General features: G+C 40.1%; 1 protein-coding gene across 1 annotated transcript in view; it reads right to left on the bottom strand.

Annotated features, from left to right (window-relative positions):
* The window catches only part of TASOR2 (transcription activation suppressor family member 2), a 73006-nt gene that overhangs the window by 9237 nt on the left and 38173 nt on the right, over positions 1-25596 (bottom strand). The window contains exons 16-20 of the mRNA XM_017872428.1: positions 22044-22760; positions 17958-18200; positions 13052-13931; positions 11022-11451; positions 3123-6971 (exon numbers count right to left, since the gene is read on the bottom strand). Coding sequence (XP_017727917.1) covers positions 3123-6971; positions 11022-11451; positions 13052-13931; positions 17958-18200; positions 22044-22760 — 6119 coding nt within the window. The remainder of the gene's footprint in view (positions 1-3122; positions 6972-11021; positions 11452-13051; positions 13932-17957; positions 18201-22043; positions 22761-25596) is intronic.

Genomic DNA, 25596 nt, shown 5'->3' with positions numbered 1-25596 from the left:
AATCCCAGCACTTTGGGAGGCCGAGACGGGCGGATCACGAGGTCAGGAGATCGAGACCATCCTGGCTAACACGGTGAAACCCCGTCTCTACTAAAAACTACAAAAAACTAGCCGGGCGAGGTGGCGGCGCCTGTAGTCCCAGCTACCCGGGAGGCTGAGACAGGAGAATGGCGTGAACCCGGGAGGCGGAGCTTGCAGTGAGCTGAGATCCGGCCACAGCACTCCAGCCTGGGTGACAGAGCGAGACTCCGTCTCAAAAAAAAAAAAGAAAAAAGAACCTTTCCAGTGGCTCCTAGCGACCTCAGGATGAAGTCTAAATGGCTCAGTGTGACTCAAGGCCCTGCACTGCCACAGGAGGCGTGAGGCTGTTCTCTCCCACAGCCCAGCCCGAGCCTCTGGCTGACATGGCTCATTCGCTCTGATGAGCCCTCCAGCACCAGGAGGCTGCTCCCTGTGGTGTGTTTGCCAGCTACACACCTCCATATGAGAAAAGCTGGGCAGACCAAGAAATCTTTATGCAGCTCTGTGGTTTCCGCAGTGGCCTCTGTACTCCAGATCAGAAGTGGTCTTGTGACCCTGCACCCAGGGGACACTGTGACAATGAGGGACACATGTCCCTCATTACTAAGTAACTCGTTACTCAGTAATCCAGCGCCCATGGACTCGCCATGTGGCAATCGGGAATTAGCACAGGAAATCAGCAGAAGTGATGTAAGTGAAGTCTATGACAGACCTGGCGGGCATGTGGAACCGACATACGGCATGTCCAGTTCTGCACACGGCCTGCAGACCCCTTATGCTCTGCTTCTTGTGCTGCAGCACTTCCTGAGGAAAGACCTCCCCGGCCAGGCCAACCACCCTCAATGCGTCCTCGTGGCACCTGTGTCACATTTACCATCACTTTCATTTTACATTTATTTGTGTGACTCTCTTAATCAGTGTTTTCCTGTCCCATTAGACTGTAAGAATCATGCCAAAAAAGCAACATCCCCCCCGCCCCACCTGGACACGCCGGGGCTCTGGGGTAGATACTAAGCAGGACTGCTGGCATCTGAATGGAGCTTTCTGCTGCAAGGGTGGGGGAGGGCAGCTGGCCCCTCAGGTCAGGGAGTTTGGGGAGGTCAGGGTTAGTGCCTCAGTGAGGGGTCTCACTATACCTGGGGTTGGGAGGAGGATCGGGGACGGGGACTTGGGAGGGATAATAAGTCAAAACACTGAGGATGAACAGTCAACCTTAGAGAAGGGAGCTCCACACACGGAGAAGGCTAGCACAAACCTGGCAGTACTGGACTAGAATTGGGGATGAGTGTGAACTCCTCTGTTTTTGCTTTTTATACATAGAGATGTACATATATGTATGTACATATGTATATTTATTGGCTTTATGTGCTGAGAGGACCTGGAAGCAAAGACACCAAGTGGCACTGAGTTCATTCACCCAGTGTGATTCTAAATGCCACTCTTCACTAAAGAGTCACAGCTCCTTGGAGAAATGCTTGACTTCAAAGTAAGGGCAAGGAAAATACAAGATAAGCCTGGAACATTATGTTACACCCCAAAGTAAAGAAGTGCCCAAAGAATTATGGCAAATTGTCAAAAGGACACAGAAGCCAACTTAAAGGGACTCCCACTGGCTGGGTCTGGGACAATCTAAGTATTAAAATAATGAAGAAACAGATGATAACCCTTTAAGTAAAACAAAATGTGCCATGGTCCACAGTGATACAGATAAGCAAATGAATAGATAAATGGAAAATAAGGGAAAGCTCTATTCTACAGCAGAATGCCAGCTAAGAAATGCAGAAGGAATCTGATGGAATTTCAGTATCACTATTTGGCAATCATGATAGTAATAACTGATTCAGATAAGAATCACCAGTTGATGCTAAATCTAGTGGATAAAAAAGTCTGATAAGGAATAGGATTTTATACACTCTCAAGTATCTTCCAACTTATTACTAAGTTCAACATAACTTTACATTGGAGAAACCTGGTAGAAATCATCTTAACCAAGTGAAAAGGTTAATATACCAGTAAGGGGATCAATCAATTGGTGCCTCCTGATACAATTAATGCACTGAGAAGAGCAGCACATGATATCTGAGTATTCTCACCTAAAATGCCTAAGTCATGGAGAAACAACACATGAACACAAATGGAAGGAAATTCTACCAAATAACTGGCCTACGATCTTCAAAACTGTTAAGGTCATAAAAGATAAGGAATAATAGAGGAACTCTTGCAGACTGAAGACATGACAATTCTAGACACCTATGATCCTGGACCTAGATGAGGTTGGTGGAGATGGTCACATTAATTAATATTATATTAACATCCTGATGTATAGGGTTGTTCGGTGGTTAAAAAGATGAATATCCTTGAACTCAGGTAATATACATTTAAGTATCAAGAGGTAATGGGACACTGTGTGTGCAACACATTTGCAAATGGTTCAGAAATGTTAACATTGGGGTATCTGGGTAAAGGGTACTATTTCTGCAACCTTTATGTAAATTTGAAATTAAAAACAATAAATTTTTTAAAATGCTGTCTATAACCAAAATAGAAGAGAAATAAATTCTGGAAGGATAAAACAATGAAGTTAATGGTGAATCAAGACAGGTTCTGGCTCCGCCCATGCCGGAATTTCACCATGGTTCCATTACTTAAATTTAAGGACTATATTACTCCATGTACTCACCGTAACATCAGTTAATCTAACATTCAAATTAAAAGAAAAATACATCCAAAACCAGAAGAGGTCCTACTTGACAATCTACACTAATGGAGGAACACAGGTAATAATACTTTTCAAAAAATCTGTATTTTAACATTGGAATGTGTTTGTATTTACATTTGAAGTACGGGCATGTGTACACTGGTAACTTTTTGTGAAAAAAAATTAGTCACTGCCCTAATTCTGGAACATAATACTAATTTTCAAATATAGTACAAATGGCAGATCCTGCAGGAAAACATTTAGTATGCAGATAAAGACTAAGCTATGAAATTTAAATCCTATGTCATACCATGATTTCTTTTTGGTTAATACGCTAAATTTATTATTTCTAAAACTAAAATTAGCAATTAAAATAGTATGTAAGACATGACTGGCACTTTACCTTTGTTCTTACAAAGAATGATTTGTCTTCTGTTTCGACAAGGTAGAACAGGAAGGTACTTTTACAAGCCTCTTTCACAACACTTCTTAGTTTGATGTGCAAATTGGTGCACAAGTCTATGATTATGTCTTCAAAGGAGATTGACCGTCTTGGGAAAGGCAGATACATCACTTGAGCAGTGGCTTCTCCAGAAGCATCATTTAGCTCTTTGTCTTGGAAAACGACTTGGCTGCTATTCTTCATTACCTTGTTGAATTCGGCATACTCACTGAGAATAAGTGAGATATCATTCCGAGATTCCTTCAAAGTACTGTTGTATTTCAGTTTGTTAAGGTGGAATGAAACAGTCTGATTTCTTTGAGAATTTGTAAGATCTCTATTATGACTATCTCTCTCTCTCCAAGAGGAAGAGTTGTCCAGATTGCTGGCTGTGTAGCCTCTCCTGGGCTGCCCCTGTGGTCTGGGATCTGACTCCACAACTGTTACCAGAAGGGGGCTTCTGCTCCTAGGTGCAGGATGCAGAATTGGGGCCTCAGATATTTTTGTCAAAGGGAAAGCACCAATGGAGATCTGGGTCGGTAACTCCTTTGGGAAGACATTGGCGGAGGAGGCAGAATGCTGAGAATCCCAATTCTTTATGGTCTGTTTTAGCTTATGTGCAAAACGCAGATACTCCAGGTCCAAAGTGTTCTGGGTGAGGTCGTCTGCCACCTGCCAAGTGCTTGTCCAGGAGCTGGGCAGGTCACAGTTTGCAGTGAAACTCGGGTGCCTCCTCAGGCTGTGTGAAGTTCTCATGGTGTCTCTGAGCTCTTTTGTTACAGAGAAGTTGGCGTAAGTCCTGAGGATCCCGTGGAGATCTTGGATTTGGACATAAGGTGGCACACACTTCTCTTCTTTCTTTACCCTAGTGGTCCAGTGCCCGGGAGGGAGGCCTGTCTCCATGCCTGGAACCTGGCTAGAGCAGCCCCAGTCCCCTTGGTGGTGGTTGTGGAAGTTCAACGATGACACACAGCCATCTGTGAGAACATCTTCTTTTTTCCTGGCGTAACTACCTCTTAAAGTACAAGAATCCTCCAAATCGCATTTGGGATTTCTACAATCACCAATCAGGTCTAGATCAGAATCTCCAGAAAGCAGTTCATAGTGCATGTCCGAATTCCCACTGACCTCTGCATCTCTGCCTAGGGTTTCAGAACCAGCCTGAGCCCTGAGGCCCTCCCCACTGTTCTCAATTTCTATGTGCTCTGTGGATATTCCACAAACAGAAGTATCAAAGGATTCTGAAACAAAGGAGGCCAAAGGCTCTTTACTGAGATTTTCCCTGGTGTCTGCTGTATTTTGGTAGGGACTAGCACAAAGGGAGGAAACCCCAACATTCAACAGCTCCTTTGTTTCACATGTTGACACATCTTGCAGCGTGTGGATGGCTTTGCGTTCGCCTTTTAGAGAAGATTTGGTGTTGGACTGAGGGCCAGCAGTGCCTAGACCTGTGATTTCTTTATGTAACTCAGCTTCAGTTTCATCCTTCTTAAGCAAACTGGCCATTCTGACTGCTGGTATTTCCTGTGCTTGAAATGCTGGCTCTGCATTTATTGGTCTTACATAATGGGTTAATGTAGCACTGTCTGAGGAAGAACAAAGTGTGGGGACCACTGAGCACAAGCATCCCTGTGTAGAATAAGCTCCATCAACTGAGGCAGTTGTCAAGGACTTCACCTGCAGATAAATGCCTTCATCTGTTTTCAAGTCACTGGTAAAGAGATTGTTCTGACTGCTTTTAGGGCTAGTCTGCTGTTTTACTACACCACTTGGTGCAGCTGTGGAAACCAATGTGTCAGACAAAGACATATTTTCAGTAACATTTCTAGGACTAAATGGAGGTTCACTGGACTCCAAGACAAGATGTTTTAAGTCCAAATTTCTGTTTTCTACTCTAATTGGCTGCAATGGATTTCCTGATTTTACCAGTTTTTCAGAAGGACTGAAGTCACCTGTGTATTCGGCAGCTGAGGCAGGCTGGTTTAACTCCCTACCATAGCACTGCACCTTTCCTGAGAAAGATAAACCCTCATCATGCTCACTTGAGACCATTTCCTCAGTTACTTTACCAGGAAAGGTTGGTCTACCTGTTCTTCCTGGATGATCAGTTAATATTAGAGGCATTTCAGCAGAGACCTGCATTTGTTGTACCTGGGTAAAGTTATCTTGCCCCACGGGATGGGCAGGACCAACAAAACATTTTTCTTTCTCTGTTATGCCTAAGTCTTCTGACACACGCTGGGAGATTCGGTTGCTCTTCTCACACTGTGTGCCATGAAGGTTTAAAATGCATGGAGTCACAGCCTGGTATGGCCGTGTCTCTTTAACTGGTACTGGAGGTTCAGGGCTAGAAGGTGGTGATACTTCCTCAATTACAGAATCGAAGGGAAAATCAGAGGTCACATTAATTTCCTCTGCAATCTCAAGGGTGCAATTTTCTTTAGAAAGTATTACAGTAACTGGTTGTAAATTATCCCCTTTTCTCTCCTTATTTTCTACTGGTTCTTCTGACACTGTGGGATATACTGACAAATTGTCAGCAGAATTCACTTCTCTGCTTTCTGTGAGAGCCACCTCTTCTGGTTCACCTATTTCCTCAGCTACATCCTGAAGTTCTAAATTTGAAAATGGGGTCTCTTCAAATTGCTCTATTTCACCAGCTGGCATTTCTTCTCTGGGACTTGTAGGTGGTGATATTGTTAGAGCTAAGTCAATGTTAGAATCTTCCTCTGATAACTCTAGGCTGACCTCTCTACTCACAGACAGCCTTCTTTGTTTGATAAATACTGAATCAAACTCTTCAAAATTCATATTTTCAGTGTTTGGACCATTCTTGTCATTCTTCCTCAGTTCTAAAGAGTCACCTGATGTGTGGCATCCTGATGAAATGCAGTTAAGCGAACACTGCTTTCCCAAGGCGGTGGAGGCTGATGATGAGTCCACTTCAACCTGTGTCGGTTCTACAAGCCCTTCTGAAGACAGGCTGAGGAGACTCTGAGTCTGTGAAAGGAAATTCTGAGTGCACCTCACTTCTTCACTCGGTAATACATAACTAGAACTTTTAACTAATGATAATGCCTCCATTACCATTGCTTTATCAGACGGTAATGAGACTGGAAGAGGCATCTCTTTCTGTAATGAACACACTTCTTCATCAAGTGTCTCTCTACCTAATGAGGAGGCACAAAGGTACTTAGAGCCCTTCTGTCCTGCAACTACTAGAGAGGGAATGTCCCTCAGGCCTTGTGTTTGTGCCTTTTCCGAGGTGGATACAGGATGTCTAAAGCTTGCAGCAGGTGATACTTGCTTAATCAACTCCTTATTAAAGGTTGTAGGTTCATCAGCTGTATTTACACCTTCTGTCTGTAATGGTATATGTGCATTTTTTTCAAAGATGAGAGTAACTGGTTCTGGATTAATCACTGCACACTCCATATTATCATCCTTTCTTTCCAAGGAAGGGTGACATTCATTGTTTATGGGGCTGCCATGTTGGATAAGGTCCTGTAAAGTACCTGTTTTTGTTTGCATTGCTGCATCAGGAACATCCACTTTGTTTTCAAGGGTGCTACACACAGAGCTCTGACATATTACTGGCTGACTACCAGTCCCATCATAAGTCCTGGTGAATGTGGTTTGAGTAACTGTGCCACTGTAAGAAGCCACTCTTGTGCTATCCAGTGGCTGAACAATTTCTTCTTCATTAGGAACAGAGGGTCCATTAGTTCGTGTACTTCCAATACCAGAAAGCACAAGATTAGAAGTCTCCAGTTTATCTAATGATTCTTGTTTAGCTTCTTCCCCAATTACCTGAAATGGTCAAAGTAAAAAAAAAAAAAAAAAAAAAAAATCAGTCACATCAAATGCTTTTTATACAATTATATGTACATATGAAGAACAGAAAAGACAGAAATTAATTTTAGTTTGTGAATGTTCTTTTGAATTTTCTAGCTGAAAATATCACAGGGTACAAATCAAGCAAATCCCTCTTTTAAAGACAGGCTTAAAATACCCTCAATGGGATTTGTTTTCTTTAAAATCATACACAGAGGAGAACTCCAAAACTTTCTGAACTTTGAAGCTTTTTTTTCTTTTAAATGAGCTTTTGGAAGAAAATAACTAGACTACTGACAATTTAAGACTTTAAATGCAGCCTGTTTGCTACTTAGCACCGCTTAATCCAGAAGTGTAGCACTAGAGAAAAAGCATTCAATTTTGTTTTTAATAAATTCGATTTTTTTTATTTTTATTTTTTTTAAGACAGGGTCTTGCTTTATCATCCAGGCTGGAGTAGAGTGGAGTGATCTCGGCTCACTGCAACCTCTGCCTCCCGGGTTCAAGTGACTCTCTGCCTCAGCCTCCTGAGTAGCTGGGATTACAGGCGCATGCCACCATACCCAGCTAATTTTTGTATTTTCAGTAGAGATGAGGTTTAGCCATGTTGGCCAGGCTGGACTCAAACTCCTGACCTCAGGTGATCCACCCACCTCAGTCTCCCAAAGTGCTGGGATTACAGGTGTGAGCCACAAGTAGACCATAAGGATGGTGTACTTATGGCCTAATTGAAAACGGATGTTAAAAATGTTATTCTTTGCTTTTTAAAAATTATCTTTTAGGCTGGGCAAGATAATTTTAGCCCAGCCTAAAAGACAATTTTAAAAGCAAAGAATAACATTTTTAACATCCATTTTCAATTAGACCATAAGTACACCATCATCTGAAACTCTCCCATGAGGCAACAGAGTAAATTAATTACTATCCCCTGTACTCAGAATACATTGATTCTAGTAAATAAAGGCCCCTCATCCCTTAACTATCTTTTTTTGAATAAAACTGGAGATTCTTTCTCATCTTAATACCTCCTATTGTACAGGGCAATTGAAAACTTATCAATGTGGTTTGCATTCATAAACCGAACTAAAAGGAACTGATTTAAACAGTAGCAAGCAGGATTTAGGTTAAACATTAGCAGAGCTATCATCTCAGGACAGTTCTGATAACCTCATAAACAGGTTGGTGTTTGTTTGTTATTTAAAGCCTCAAGCATGGTCTTGTCCAGCATATGATAAAATGAACTGATGATACAACTGATCATACCTCTGCAATGCTGGAAACACCATGCTTACAAACTGCCTGCCATGTCTTGAAGCGTAGATGTTGGAAATCAGGAACTGTGTTCAAAATCTTGTTAAAAACATTTCTGTCTTAGGTAGGGCGTGGCCTCTCACGCCTGTAATCTCAGAACTTTGGCAGGCTGTGGCGGGCGGATCACGTTAGGCCAGAAGTTCAAGACCAGCCTGGCCAACATGGTGAAGCCTAGTCTCTATTAAAAATATAAAAATTACCCAGGTGTGGTGGCATGCGCCTATAATTCCAGCTACTCGGGAGGCTGAGGCAGAGCGTCACTTGAACCCAGGAGGCAGAGGCTGCAGTCTCAAAAAAAACCAAACCAAACAAACCCATTTCTGGCCGGGGCAGTGGCTCATGAGATTCTGTCTCAAACAAAACAAAATAAAACAAAACAAACAAAAAAACAATTTCTGGCCGGGGCAGTGGCTCATGCCTATAATCCCAGCACTTTGGGAGGCCGAGGCAGGTGGATTGCCTGAGGTCAGGAGTTCCAGACCAGCCTGGACAACATGGGGAAACCCCGTCTCTACTAAAAATACAAAAATTAGCCGGGCACGGTGGTGCACACCTGTAGTCCCAGCTACTTGGGAGGCTGAGGCAGGAGAATCACATGAGCCAGGAAGGCAGAGGCTGCAGTGAGCCGAGATCACACCACTGCATTCCAGCCTGGGCGACAGAGACACCGTCTCAAAACAAAACAAAATCTCAGTCGTGTAATCTCAGCACTTTGGGAGGCCGAAGTGGGCAGATCACCTGAGGTCAGGAGTTCAAGACCAGCCTGGCCAACATGGTGAAACCCCGTCTCTACTAAAAATACAAAAATTAGCCAGGTGTGGTGGCAGGCGCCTGAAATCCCAGGTACTTGGGAGGCTGAGGCAGGAGAATCAGCTGAACCCAGGAGGCAGAGGTTGCAGTGAGCCGAGATAGTGCCTGGGGGACGAGTCAAGACTTCTTCCCACAACAAAACAAAAACAGAGTCAGAGTCAGCAGCATGGGGCTGAGACACCAGAGTTTTAAGAGAACAAAGTATTAGAAAAGTCTCGATAGTCAGTGTCCTTCTGAGAACTTTAACGGCCCTCCCAATCATGTGGCTGGTAACGTTTAGCCTCAGTCCTAAATCTCACCATGACTGTACTCTTAGTGAAATGCAAATCGTGACAATCTTGATATATTTATATTTCGATATATTTTTACTACAGGTAAAGTGTAATGCTTCTAAAATAAAGTCTGATAATTCAGAAAGAGTGTCCAACTAAACACATGACTAGCAGCAACATGCTCTTGGTTTCTAGTGGCTATCATGCCAGAATCCCCTTCACATTCCAGTGTGCCAACTGGTGGAGGGAGTGTGATAGCGTACATGTGTGCCTTTCAAGTACAGGCACAGCATTCAACAAGATGACAAAAAACCAAAACCTATGTAAGTACATACTAAGGAGATGGTTAGGAATCATTGATTTGAACAGTGAGGCTTGCCAAAGTCATTGCTAAAATTAGTACTGATGATAGTTAATTACATATTACCATAACAAATGGTATTTTATAAGAAACTAGCATGTATATATGTTTTAATCTAAACCTCCCTGATTAAACTGTATTTTCTTACTCTAAGGTGGTGATTCTTAACTGGATTTTATGTAATTCTTTGAGAACAGGATGGAACTGCTGAACCCCATCTTTAGAAAAAAAAAAAGGCACATACATAGTTAACGTTTAGGTTTTCTAGACTGGAATCCCGGCTTGACAATTTTCTATGTGACCTTAGGCAATTTCTTTACTTCTCTGTGCTTTAGTTTTGTCATCTGTGTAATGGGGAGATTAATAGTCTTTAACTTATCTGAGAATGAACTGAGTTCATGTGAGTGAAGGGCTTAGAACACTATCTGGCACACAGTGACTCAGAAATCTTTGATTCTCATGATGATGACAATCACTTGAAGATATTCACCAGTTCTGTGAGGCTCACCCAAGGACCTCCAAGTCCCCAGTGACCCCGGGTATAGGAACACTGTCTACTCTTTGTTAAGACAGGAATCACAGATGCTGCCCAAACCCAAGCAATATTATTCTAGAATAAATTTGGGTTGAAAGCTTTAAAAGGCAGGTACTTTTATCAACTCATTTGCTTAGAATTTTGTTAACAACTTTGAGATTTGCTCCAGGTAAAATCTGGATTATGTGGCCTGGTTGAATGTCAGTTGAGAACAATGAACAAAACGAAGTATATTTTTCATATTTACAAATAGTTATTTGCAATGGGTCTTCTCTCACAGGTCTGGCATTTTACTATTCCAGCATCTGTCTTCAAACATAATTTTAATACAAATAATTTTAGTTTAAGGTTTATCAAAGTATGTCTAATATTTATTATTGCTATATTTGATCCTTAAACAATATTCTACATAAGACATGATAGGCATTAGTCACCTCTTTTAAAAATTAAGCAAATAAGCAATTTGCCTCAAATTATGGTGGGCTCCCAGGTCATGTGGACCCTATGACACTTTTCTACTCTGTTTTTTTTCAATCAGGATGGCAGGTAAGCTCTACCTGCAGACAATTCGATGACACTTCATGAAAACTAAGTTTTTGGTGTAATAGTTCTTTACATACCTTGAGAATTCACCGTCCTAAAATTTAAAAATGCCTTGTTTTGAATGTGATTTTACATATAAACGTTTTTTTCTTCAAAAATAATGCCAACATTTAACAGTATTCAGCTTAACGTACCTCATTATTGTAAGAACAGACGAAATCCTGGTTTTCTAGGGTGTCTGGATGAAACTTTCTTGCAAAAGTTTTTTTCTGTTCATTGTGTACACAGAGTTCCAAGCCTTGGGTAAGTGGTGTTTTAATGAAAGGAAGCAAGCAGTTAGCATCACGGAAGGACACTTCAGCAGCATGAGCCCTGGAAATTTCGTTAGTCTCCAAGAGAGGGTCTGCAGAACATCTTTCCAAACCAAGGGACTCCTCAATTTCACTGAGCTCACAAGATTCTAACGTGCTATTTATAGACACATATTTTGCTGGGTTGCTGTGTTCTACAACCTTTCGGGAAGATCGTATGACTTTGTTCTGATTGCTGTAAAACAGAGCTACCCACATATGAAGTAAAAGCTTCACTTCTTCCACATTATCAGGCAAATCAGTATTCCAGGGCCTAAGAGTTTACAGAAAGAACACATGAAAATCATTGAAAATGGTTATTTTAGTTGATTACCTTATCATAAGCAAGTGCCTCCAACATTAACCTTAGTTTTTATTTTAAAAATTTACAGATATGAAACATGAATGAGTAAATATGTAGCTGACTTAACAAATAATTATTATCAATCTAACCCACTCATTTTACAGAGACGGGAACTGAGAATCAGAACATGTAACTGCCTTCCTTCAAATCACAAAACCTGTATGGCAGAACCATGATCTGAACATGGGTAGCACGTGTCTTTTACATCATACAAATTCACTCTGGACACAAAATACTTATTGGAGAAATGGTTTCACCAATACCCAAATCCTCATCATCATGCTTTTGCTAAGTCTGGCTGATTCATATATTTTCCATTTTTGTGTCTCTCTTCTAATAGTTGAGAAAGTCTGAAGATAAAATCTCTCTCTGGGCAATTCAACAGAACTATACTATTTTCAGATTATAGTTCTGAAAAATATCCTGAAACTGTAAAGGGAGACAGAAAACATTTCTGGCCCTCTGGCAGGCAAAAGGATGGCAGATCGCCGGAGTACGATAAGTTAGGGGGGCTGCAGAGTTGGGCAACAGCCAAACAGGAAGTTCTAGGAAATGACCTTTATGAGTATATATGAACATGTGCACGGAAGAAAGCCTGACAGCTGTAGAGCCCATATAGTCAGATGTGAAATAGTTCATTAATAGGGAGCTGAATGTCATTTCATGTAGCTAACGAGTGCTTCCTGCTAACAGTAATGGTTACCATTTATTATTACTACTGGCCAGTCACTGTGCAAAAATCCCAATATATGTAACCTCAGGATACAGCTACATAGTTAAGTGTTGGCGACAGACTGTCATCCACCATTGGTATCACCTGAAAATCTTTAGAAATGCAGAATGCCAGGTCTCTCCCCGAAGAGAATGCATCAGAATCTGCAGTTCAGTGAAATCTCTAGATGAGCAGCACACGCAATTAAGAAGCACTGTCCAGAAGCAAGACACTTGCCCAGGATCACAGGAGGTAAGAAAGGGAAAGAACCTGGGTTCAAACCTAGGTTAGTCTATACTCCAAAGATGGTGCTGGTCACCACTCTGTTATTATTGCCTTGATTCCTTCTTAAGGGAGATCTATAGAACAATCTTATGTGAAACTGCTTACTCCTATCAATCTGACCAATTTACCAAGCTACAAGTGATTTTTAAAATGTTTCTTCTGAAATTCAGTCTGTAAAGCATTATTTCTAAATCTCACACTATTTTACATTAAGATCTCATCTAAAATTGAAATTAAAAGCCACAAGGGCTTATGAAGGAGCACTGCAAATTGGAAAGCTATTCATTAGGCTAAAATTATCTTTAAAAAGTTCTCCACATGAGCACAAGGGGAAAACCAGCCTGTTACTCTTTATTGCCAGGAAACATGTTTGCTTGATGTTATTATCAAATTTCTGGTTTTACACACACTTCTTTCTCCTTCTCCAGAGTTTGGCACAAGTTTCCCCATCTCACTACATTCATCTCAACAGAAAAATTTCATCCGTTTTCACCAAGTTTCACTCATACTCACCCATGTAATGCTCTTACTACAGTTTTCTCCAGTGGGTTGTTGGTATATTTGCTATCTAAGCTGAATGCATATTCTGTTTCACATTTGAAAGTGATCTTAACGGAGTCATCACAGCTAAACACTATACGAGAGCAAGAACATTTTTTCACACGGGAAGACGCTGGTCGATCCTTGGGCTTCACCACGGGCTCGTCAGGAGGCTTTTGCTGAAGCAAAAGACCGGGCTGATGCCGAAATGGCATGACTTTCCCCACTGGGGTTACTGCTTCAGGGCTTTTTGTCCCATTCTTGGGAAACACAGGGCTTGGTATCTCTCTCTCCTGTAGATTTTTCTTTGAATGTTCTCTAAGGAGCAGGGCATAAGAATGTTCCACAGAAACAGAAGAACTTTGACTTGCAGCTGAAGATTCCAGCATTTCCTCAGTAAGTGGTGACTGGGCTTTAGCAGGGGCCTGACTACAAGGAACCAAGCTTTCTTCATCTTGGCTAACAATTAAGTCTGACTCAGAATTACTCTTCCTATCAGAAGATGGGTTAGGGAGTAATTCACCTTTTTGACTTTTAACTCCTCTGTGATATTCATGGTCAGATGTACCTCGCAAAGAATTTTCTTTAGAGAGCAAAACATCATTTTGTGGCAATTCAGAGGAACAGTGAAGATTTCTAGGCTCAGATACCGGTGTGGAAGAAGTAGCAGAACTTAATGCTAGATCGGCTAACATATTCAGGGCCTGGGAGTCATAGTTGACAATGGAGTTTTCAGGAAGATCATTGTGAGCCACTGTGGTATTTTCTGGTTGAACGCTATTTATGCTAATCCCATCTTCTTGACCATCTCTTGAAATTTCTGATTGAAGCTTGGAAGCGGTTTCTCCTTTGACTTCAGTATAAAAGAAAAAAAAAAGAGAGATGTTTGCTTGTTATAGAATTAATTCTCTGCCATATTACTATGATGGTTAACTCAACATGTTTGAGAAAAACTTTTGTTACATATATTGCATATTAAAATTTTCTATTAGATTAAGGTCTCTTTCAACCCTCAGATTATAATGTGTTAAACCAGAGGGACAAGTCTTAAGGAATGTGTACATTAATTTAGAAAGAAATTACCTTTCAAAAACATGAAGGAATTTCCACAAAAAACATACAGCCCAGCCCAAAAAAAGTAAAAAAAAAAAAAAAAAAAAAAAAAAAAAAGCTGCCCTTGGGGAGCTTACAATCTAATAAGGACAGGAATGTAGAAGTTTCAAGTGTGTATTAGAATTTGCCAACGTACTTTCACAGGAATCATTTCCCTGAACAAGTGATTTATTAGAGAAACTATCTAAGTTCAAATGATTTTAACTATATTGATCTTTAATTACATGATGTGATAGAAATAAAAAATTAGGAAAGTCATAAGAGTATTCAGAATCATCAATTAATTCCATTACCTTTTAAACTTTTACTTTCATTACCAAAAACATTGCCCTTTCACATTATCCAAGAAAGAGCAAATCTACTGACAATGTTCCTTTTTATAGATAATCAAATCTATCCAAATGCCCTTAATCAGAATATTTACATTTGCTAGTGGTTTCCCTAGGTATTTTCAATATGTTAATTATTCCTTCCTAAATGCTGCTGTTATAAGGATAAACTTCACAACTCTACTAGGCAATGATTCTCTGCTGCAGGTAGATAGATGAACAGAAAAGCCAACTGTGTTCCTCTTTATCATAGTAGCAGGCCCAAAATGAATTAACAACCTGCCAGCCAAGGCCAATGAGTAACACATTTAAAGAGAAGAAAGCTCCAGCCTATGATGTCACCAATTAGAAAGAGAAGGGCATGCACATACATGGGGAAAGGGTTAAGCTAATCAACCACTGCCCAGTTTTTATTTAAAACAGCAAACCCAAAGGGGACAGGTGGATGAAAAGGACCCAAAGCAGATAATTGTCTTGTTAGCCCCAAAGGTATACTGGAAACAAAATTAATTTTCTGATCTGATGCTAATTTCATTCTATCTTTGTTATTACGGCCTCCATCTACTTATCCCTTACACAAAACACTACTTATCAGTAAGGCCTAATATAAAAACTACTGTATTAAAATAAAGAAAAATGGTAGTTTAATAAATATATTACAGTCTCACATAAATCACCCAATTATTGACGTGTTACAGGTTCTCAATAAAAAAATACACCACCAATAATTTCTATTTAAGACATACATAAGACAATGCCAAAGGAACTACACTAAAAAAAATTTAGTGAATAAAAAGGACAGAAAATCAAGTTTCATTAATAAAAGGACTGTTTGACTTCAAAATTATCATTTGATTCTAATTTAAATCAGTAATTTTCAAACTGAGGTCAATGTGGCTATGGTTCATCTACCTTCTTAAACTTTGATATTCCAAGTATAGGAAGTAAAATGATTAACATAGGTGCTTAAGAAAAAAATTAAGAGATTTAAATGTAGTTATTTAAAAATGTTAACTTGGAATGTGGCTGCATAACACATAGAGACATTTGCAATACAAATCAGCCTGTATTCGAACACACATTTTGAAAACTTTAAATGTTCTGGGCTCACTTTTCCGCCAGTATGCAATTACATACCGCCTCCCGTTAATCAATTTGTCAACAAGCATCTGAAGCCAATTCAGTACAATGAATTCAAATGACACTGCTAGGAACACAAGATGTTATCTATTCTCATAATGTTTACAAATTGGAAAGACTGGACCAAGACACGTCAAATGATCTGAAAATAGTATGATTTAAATTATATAATGTTCTCAAATATCCCAAAGAAATGAGAGATTAGTGAGAGTCAGAACATGAGAAAATGCCTCCCTGTGGGGATAAATTCTAGCTGCGAGCCCCTGATGGGCAAAGGATGCGTGGGGGAGGCACAGATGGCCCACAGGGGAAGGAGCATGGTGGCAACAGCAGGGGCGCAACACAGAGAGGTGGGGTGCAGCCACACCATAAACTCCCAAGAGAGACAAACAGGAGAGCTCAAATTTGGTATGGAAGCCAAAATTGCAGCATATGGGTTTTTGAATGACATGATGAGCTTCTTAAAAAATCTTCAGTCACAAAACAATCTGAAAAAACTTACAGAATCTCAGGGTATGCTTAAGTTAAACAAACAAACAAACAAACAAACAAACAAAACAAACAAAACAAACCTGGCTGGACGCAGTGGCTCACACCTATAATCCCAGCACTTTGGGAGGCCGAGGCAGGCAGATCATGAGGTCAAGAGGTTGAGACTATCCTGGCTAAAATGATGAAACCCCATCTCTACTAAAAATACAAAAATTAGCCGGGTGTGGTGGCATGCACCTGTAGTCCCAGCTACTAGGGAGGCTGAGGCAGGAGAACTGCTTGAACCCAGGGGACAGAGGTTGCAGTGAGCAGAGATTGTGCCACTGCGCTCCAGGCTGGCGACAGAGCAAGATTTCATTTCAAAAAAAAAACCAAAAAACAAAACCCAACAAACCACTTTCTTTCTCTGATTTCTCACTCTCTGTGAGATACTAAAATCTAGTTATAGATGAGGGAGAAAGTAGAATCAGGAAAACCAGACAGAAAACTCATAGAAAGATATGAGGGAATGAAGTCTCTGTTAAACAAAACAAAAAAATAACACGCACACCACGAAAGAATCAATACCAAAGGGAAGAAAAATTAAGGAAAGCAGATCCGGGAGGAGAGCTGGTATGTGTCTCACTAAGGTGACAATAAAACTTTCTAGTACAGAGGTTATGTCTAGAGGTTGAAAATACAAAACTAGAGCAGTTCATGTGACTAAACTTGATTCTTCACTTAAGCAAAGTTAAATCAGTAAAACTACTTTTAAAATTAATGCCTTTTAAAACCAAATATAGGATTCTCAGCCGGGCATGGTAGCTCATGCCTATAATCCTAACACTTTCGGAGGCTGAGGCAGGCAGATCACTTGAGCTCAGGAGTTCAAGACCAGCCTAGGCAACATGGCGAAACCCCATCTCTCTCTTTTTTTTTTTTTTTTTTTTTTGAGACAGAGTCTTGCTCTGTTGCCCAGGCTGGAGCGCAGTAGCGCAATCTCAGTTAACCACAACCTCCGCCTCCCAGGTTCAAGCGATTCTCCTGCCTCAGCCTCCCGAGTAGCTGCGATTACAGGTATGTGCCAATACGCCTGGCTAATTTTGTATTTTTAATAGAAATAGGGTTTCTCCATGTTGGTCAGGCTGGTCTGGAACTCCTGACCTGATGATCCACCCACCTTGGCCTCCCAAAGTGCTGGGATTACAGGCGTGAGCCACCGCACCCGGCTGAAACTTGGTCTCTATAAAAAAATACAAAAAAATTAGCTGAGCATGGTGGTACGTGCTTGTAGGCCCAGCTATTTGAGGCGGCTGAGGTGGGAGGATCCCTTGAGCCCAAGAGGTCAAGGTTGCAGTGATTATAAAGTGTGACCTTGTCTCTAAATAAATAAAACCAAATAAAGGATTCTGCATTACTGACAGTTCTGGACAGTCTGTTTATAATTCTCTTCAGATAAACTTATACTTTTCTTGGTAATTATAACTTCTTATAATTATAATGGTCCAGAAAAATAATGCCAGATACTACTACTTCTGCACTTAGTTATAAATAAGGCCATTGATGCTTTAATGCTTGCAGACAATTTGTGTTCAGGCTTTTTTGCAAGTAAAAAGTAGACTCTATGTTTTTGAAGGTTTGAGCCTTTGTACCTTCCTAATTTATTTACATTAGGAAACCAGTTTACTTATTTTTTTTCATGTCTGAACTGAAAAACACAAAATATTATAGGGACATGTCAACTGCTCTTACACTATTTCAATATATTGCACTCTCTGTTAGATCTGTATTGGGGTGTTTAAATTTATAGGAAGAGTATTTCTTACCAGGTTGTAGCTGCTTTCTGATTCTGGGGTTCTCATTGCCTTTTACTATATTTACTCTCTGTTTTTGTGGAGATTTCTTCACAGGTGGCTTAGCCCTTGGAACAGTTTTGACTGGAGATTTCTCTTGTTTCCTTGCCCTTTTAGCATTTGTTGGCACTGGAACATCTTTAGAAATAGGAGCGTCTTGGTTTTTCCTATCCAATTTGGTTTTCTGTACAAACTGTGCAGTCAGCACTTCCGCACCTTATGTAGAAAAGACATCATTTTTTTAAGGGGTAGGGGCCCAGATACTTAGCATAGCTTTTCCATTTATTGTTCTGTTTTATTTTTATTTTGAGGGCAGTAACTTTAGTAATGGGGAATAAACTATGAAGTTTCAGGTATTTAATTAAAAGATTTTAACAAAGCAAAAGTTAAACATTCTCACATAAATATAATATGAACTTGCTAAGTGTCTGCCTATATCCCTATCAGATGAAGAAGTAAAAGATCAGAGTAATAACTGTAACAACTGAAAAAAAAAAGAAAAAAAAACCACAAAAAACTTTGGGCTAGGAGCGGTGGCTCACACTTGTAATCCCAGTATGTTGGGGGGCCATGACGAGAGGACTGCTTGAGCTGAGGAGTAGGAGATCAACCTGCTCCAGGCTGGGCAAGAGTGAGACCCTATCTCAAAAGAAAAAAAAAAAAATCTTCATAACCTTTCCTAATGTGACAGGTCAGACTGAATATGCTAGATCACCACCCCAGGATATAGATATTGACGTTTAAACAAAAAGCAGCACAGCTCCCATAAGGTGATGTGGTTAAAACTATAACCACACTGCAGAGAAGAGCTGTATAGAGAGCAATACTATATATTTGGAGAGCCATATTATATATTTTACATTACTACTTATAAACATCTAAATTTTAATACCATCTGAAAAATAATCTTTTAAAAGATGGGAAGACTGAGGAAAGTTTGCACCTGGTTTTATTTCTAACAAATCTACTATCTTACACAATTATGTCTCTTAGAAGTGCTCTGCTTTGCTTCTCACATGGTATAAAAATAGCTAAAGGTGGAGGTGGATGGAAAGAAAAAGGAAATACTAAACACCTGCTTATAATGCACAACAGAAAGTATTTCAATCTTTTAAGAGTTAAAATTTAGCCTCAAAGATATCATATGAAATAATCATACACATAAATGTTGGCAAATATTTTTAAATTACATTATACAGAAAACACTACTTCTCACTAAGGACACTAAAGATCATATTAAACAGTTTAAGAAACTGTGATGAGTCTTAGTGAAATGTAGCAGAAAAAAGGAGACCCATTTCATTTCATTCTTTTGGAGGTTAGGGAAAGGAATAGTTTTAAAGATGTTTTCAGAATATCTTAATGCTGTACATTTCAAGTCTGATTATTTTCCTCCCTACCAAATTATTATATTAGTAAGTACTAAAGCAGCATTTTTTTTTTTTAAGAGTAAGACTTCTTATTACACTCTAATTACATTTTCTAAAATCTTCAGCATAGGGAAAATAAAATAAAATAAATCAGGAAAACAGTTAAGACTAAATTAAAAGAAAAGGTTAGACAACCAAGACCCAGGGGGAAACTTTCTAATATTTGGACAAACAGAAAGGGGAGATATTCCCAAGAACACCCAGGTCTTGGGAGAAAAAGAAAAGAAAAATGAAACAAAGTGATCCTGCAGGGATTGTTCTGTTCACATGAACACTCAGTACCATGCTTCTCAACCTGAATGCAATTAATCCACTGGTGGGGTTATAAAATAAATTCAATGTGTCACGACTGGAATTCATTCATTCTTTCTTTCTTTCTTTTTTTTTTTTTTTTTTTGAGATGGAGTCTTGCTCTGTCACCCAGGCTGGAGTGCAATACAGTTCACTGCAACCTCTGCCTCCCAGGTTCAAGAGATTCTCGTGTCTCAGTCTCCCAAGTAGCTGGGATTACAGGCCAGCGCCCCCATACCTGGCTATTTTTTGTGTTTTTAGTAGAGACGGGGTTTCACCATGTTGACCAGGCTGGTCTTGAACTCCTGGCCTCAAGTGATCCGCCCGCCTCAGCCTCCCAAAGTGTTACGATTATAGGCACGAGCCACCGCACCCAGCCCAGAACTCTTAAATGAAACAGAACAGAAGGTATCAGACTGTATTACACGTAATTTTTTTTTGAAATTTTTGTTCCAGTCATGTATGAATTTGTAGGTACTGGAATATAATATCAAACATATTTCTTACAGTGGATATAATTAAAAACATTTGAGAAACAGTGACAATTTATGTTGAGTTATAGACAATTGATTCAATACCTTAAATTGGTTCATGCAGAGCAGTATGGTTGGCCTGGAATCTATTTTACAGAGTTGTACAGTCTGGTGCACTGCTTTATACTACCATACTTTCCACTTACCCTCCTAAATACACACATCTCCACCCCATTCCTCAAGCCACAATAAGCAAGAAACCACTATTTGTGAAGCCACAGGATAAAACCAAGTCTGGGTGCAGTGGCTCACGCCTGTAATCCCAACATTTTGGGGGGCTGAGGCAGGAGTATCGCTTGAGGCCAGTAGTTCAAAGACTAGCCTGGGAAACATAGTAAGACCCCATCTCTACAAAAAAATTTAAAAACTTAGTGGGGCGCCCCCGTAGTCCCAACTACTCCAGAGGCTGAGGCAGGAAGATCACTTGAGCCCAGGAGTTCGAGACTGCAGTTAAGCTATGATCATGTCACTCAACTCCAGCCTGGCTGACAGAGAAAACCTGTTTCTAAACAAAGATAGAAAACTCCAAACAAAAAAATCTCCATAGGGTAAACTCTGAATTATTTAGAATCCTGGGATTACCATATCCTAGATGTTTCTTCTTTAGGCACCAACATTTTCAAATTCAAAATATTACAGATTGGCTTGGCAAACATTTTCTGTGAGGGGCCAGAGAGTCCATACTTTCAGCTTTGAAGGTCATGTGGTTTCTGTCACAGCTGCTCAGCTCTGACAACACGCCATGAGAATAGTCAGAGATGACACAGGCACAACTGAGTGGCCCCTCAGCCATACTGTGCTGCCTTCTTCTCCAAAGGGGTCACCCATATACTTCCCTACTCTTTTATAGAAATAACAGTAAAATACAATTTGAGACGACTCTAGGGCAAAGTCATATGGTTTGCTGTGCTATGTTCACTGAAATACATTTGCCAATACACTAAGTGGCTCAAGACTCCAATTCTCACTCAATTTTCAGGGAGCATCAAAACCACATGAAGAATCCAGGTGCTCACGTAAAAACCTGTGATACACATAAAGGATTAGAAACTCTGCCCCAGACTACTTTACTTTTGGAGGTCCCAAGCATTTCCCTCCTCTTTATAGGTGTTGAGGCTGTCAGCTATCACCGTTTGCTGGTACTGACGTGCTTGATTTTAGAAGAACCTCTTCTACCTCCATTTGTGAAGAGGATGGCACAGAAACTAGATGGTCGTCTTTCTTAGGATGGAACATACACGTGTGAGTGGTTTTACAAGGTGGAACATAACATGTTGGTTGTGGGTAGGCTTTTGAGGTATCTTGGTCTTTCCTATTTCTTGGTTTTCAGTTGCTATCTCAATCAGTGCTTGTCAGGCACTAGGAGGCACACAATTGCCTGAAGAGAAATGATGGCAATTCTAACTGATGCTGCAAAGCTGCAGTCCACAGGGACCAAGACAGCAAGAGGGATCGAATACAACAATTATTATCATTATTGAGATGCAGATTTGCTCTTGTCACCCAGGCTGGAGTGTAATGGCGTGATCTCGGCTCACTGCAACCTCTGTCTCTTGGGTTCAAGTGATTCTTGTGCCTCAGCCTTCTGAGTAGCTGGGATTACAGGCACGCACCACCACACCCAGTTAATTCTGTATTTCTAGTAGAGACAGGGTTTCACCGTGTTGATCAGGCTGGTATCAAACTCCTGACCTTAGGAGTTTGAGACCAAAGTGCTGGGCTTCCCAAAGTGCTGGGATTACAGGCATGAGCCACCACGCCTGGCCACAACTATTATTATAATAACCCACATAAATCGTGCTTACCTCTTTTTCTTTTCTGAGGAAACTGCCCTTTAACTAACTTAAGAGTTGTTGGAGATTTCGAGCTGTTGTCTGCTCTGGGAGCAGTTCTTTTGGGAAAGGGGTGGCACAAGTTCACCTTTTTACTCTGCACCACATGTGGCATGCTGGCCTTCCTCTTAGGCTGCACTCTCAGATTTGACGCTGGACTCAACGGAACCACAACTCTCTTCTTTGCTTTCAACATTTCTTCAGAATCCTTTTTTGTTTCAGTTTCTTTTCTTACTTCTGCCTCTGAGCCAAGAAATTCAGGATCTGGAGTCATAACTAAAGAAAATCCAGCATCACAAATTCCGTCTGAAACACAAGGAGACTGAGGATGCTCTGCTAACAAGTCCAAAGCAGTAGACACTTCCAAAATGTAAGCACTGGGGTCTGAAAAATAAGAGTTCAACTGAGTTAAAGACTTTGAAGGGCACTTTTCAGCTGGAGGAATCAAGTCAAAACCACTGGGCAGTTTCCCCAAGAATGTAGGGTCTTTCATTCTATCCTGAGGAGCAACAGTCAATGAAGGGCTTCTGTCCGTCTTGTACAGTTCTTGGAAATGCTTTACTAATGTGTTTGGATGGATTCTTTCTTCAGGAAGTGATTTCTTTGTTTCTAGCAGGGCACAATTAAGGGCAGGCAAAATAGGTATCAGCTTCATTGAGATGTCATCTTCAATTTTCAAATCTTTTACCCCTAAAATATATATACATGTATTAAACATCTGGTTTATTTTTTAAAAACAAAACATTCTGGAAAAAAATGCTTTAGATTTCAAAATTATGTGATGGTTAAACATGTTACAGTCTTTCAAATGACAACCTAAATGGCAATTAATAGAAGACTTACAGGTACATTTAACAAATATATCTCCGTATATTTGAAATTATACACACACACATGCGCACACTGAACTGAAAAAGTATCATCTGACATGCAATCACTAGGTTAGAACAAGTAAACTAAATCCTGCCTCCAGCTCCATCTCACTAACAAGGAGCTCATGAACTCAATGGTCCATCATTAGCAGTACCACTGGCCTTTAGAGCTGGCAGATTTGCTTTTGTACTTTTTCTTATTTTGTTTTAATATTTATCTTACTGTAGCTTTACCTTATTGAACTCACTTCAAATTCTTTCCATGAGTTAGTACAAATCAACTGAACTGAAAAAAGCAGCCCTAAAAAATGCCGAAATCTCACTGGAATGATTACTGCTAATTTTATCGCCTTTTCTATCAAATGAAATAAAAACTTCTAAAACTGACTGGTCTATGTTTCACCTCCTCTCCTTGGCCCATGCTTTGACTGAAGTGCTAATTTTTTCTTTTTTTGCAAATGAATAAAGGAAACAGTAAAAGGGAAAAAAAAGAGAAAAGGTCTGATCCCTATGAACTGGGTAATAAAATCTTAGAAAATTTCAGAGTTGTCAGTAATATAAAGCCACAAAAAACAATGGCCTTCAGGGCCTAGTAAGTGAAAATAAAATTTTACCATTCTTTTAAAGAAAAGTAACTTCAGAATAAAACACAAAGTTAGTTCTAGTTAAACACATTAGCACTACAGCAGTTACTAGAAAAAGGAAATGAAGGACAAATAACAGCAAAAAGGAAAATGTGGCTAGATATCAAAATAAAAATTTTTGTATTTTTTGTAGACATGGGTATTTGTCGTGTTGCTCAGGCTGGTCTTGAATGAGTGGGCTCAAGAGATCTGCCTGCCTCAGCCTCCTGGAGTGTTGGGAATACAGGCCTCCACCACTCCGGGCCCAAAGTTTTTATAAATTAAATTGTTTTAAAGTTATTACTCTGGTCTTTTTTTGTTTTGTTTTGTTTTTTTTTTTTTTTGAGTCAGAGTCTTCTTCTGTCACCCAGGCTTGAGTGCAGTGGTGTGATCTCAGCTCCCTGCAACCTCTCCCTCCCAGGTTCAAGCAATTCTGTGTCTTAGTCTCTTGAGTAGCTGGAATTATACACATGTGCCACCACACCCAGCTAATTTTCATATTTTTAGTAGAGATGGGGTTTCATCATGTTGGCCAGGCTGGTCTCCAACTCATGGCCTCAAGTGATCCACCTGCCTCGGCCTCCCAAAGTGCTGGGATTACAGGCGTGAGCCACTATGCCCGGCCACTCTTTTTCTTCTTCACCTGATACAAATATAGGCAAACACTTAGCAAGTTCATACCATATTTATGTGAGAATTTTAATCTTTCGCTTTGTTAAAATCTTTTAATGAAATATATGAAACTTTATAGTTTACAACTAAAAAAAAAAAAATGAAATTAGAAATCTCACAGGAGCCAGATCTGGAGTTAGCTGTTAGACCACGAACAAATTCAACTCTGAGTTTCCTCATCTTTGAAATTGTTATAAGAGTACTTACTTTATGGATTGCTAAATCTACTACTTCCACCACAAAACCTGACATGATAAATGCTTGAAAAATACAAACAGCCACTGCCAATTACGTTATTATTATGGGTAATGCTTTGCTTGTTGCAATGAAGTGATGCCTAGGAAAGCACAGCTTTCTGCTTTAACTAGTTTTATTATTATTATTATTTTTAATTTTTTTGAGACAGAGTCTCGCTCTGTCGCCAGGCTGGAGTGCAGGGGTGCACAATCTCGGCTCATTGCAATCTCTGCCTCCCGGGTTCAAGTGATTCCCCTGCCTCAGCCTCCTGAGTAGCTGGAACTACAGGCACGCACCACCAAGACCAGCTAATTTTTTGTATTTTACTAGAGACAAACTTTCACCATGTTGGCCAGGATGGTCTTGATCTCCTGACCTTGTGATCCACCCACCTCAGCCTTCCAAAGTGCTGGGATTACAGGCATGAGCCACCACACCTAGCCAGTAATTGAATTAAAAAAAAAAACTTTAAAACATTTTATATTGGTTATAGCTTTATAAATACTATATAGAATTTTATGTTTAAACACACACATCGTAATTATAAAACAGTGACTTTTTTTTTTTTTCTTTTGAGAAAGGGTCTCACTCTGTTGCCCAGGCTGGAGGGCAGCGGTACAATCTTGGCTCACTGCAATCTCCGCGTCCCAGGCTCAAGCGATCCTCCCAAGTAGATGGGACCACATGTGCAAGCCACCACGCCTGGCTAATTTTTCGTAGAAACGGGGTCTTGCCATGTTGCCTGGGCTGGTCTCAGAACTCCTGAGCTCAAGAAATCCACCTGCCTCGGCCTCCCAGAGTGCTGGGATTATAGGTGTGAGCTGCCGTGACTGGCCAACTCTCATTTATTTATTTGTTTAGCAAATATTTACTGTTTTATAGGTGCCTGGCATTGCTACGCACTAGGGATACAGCAGAATACAAGAAGGCCAGGCATTAAATAATTATACAAATCAATATTTAAACTATATGGATGATAAATAAGCATAGGGGTCTAAGTTGAGCAAACAGTCGTGATGGGAACGAAGAAACTGATAGTGAAGCCGAGCTTGACAGATAGGAGGAAGAATAAACTAGATTAGTGTTTCTCAATCTTTTTTTTTTTTTTTTTTTTTTTTTTTT

The sequence above is a fragment of the Rhinopithecus bieti genome, unplaced genomic scaffold, assembly GCF_001698545.2.
Source record: "Rhinopithecus bieti isolate Rb0 unplaced genomic scaffold, ASM169854v2 scaffold_6933, whole genome shotgun sequence".
Taxonomy (NCBI): Eukaryota; Metazoa; Chordata; class Mammalia; order Primates; family Cercopithecidae; genus Rhinopithecus; species Rhinopithecus bieti.
The sequence above is the reverse complement of the archived record's forward strand: the minus strand, read 5'-3'. Positions and strand labels throughout refer to the sequence as shown.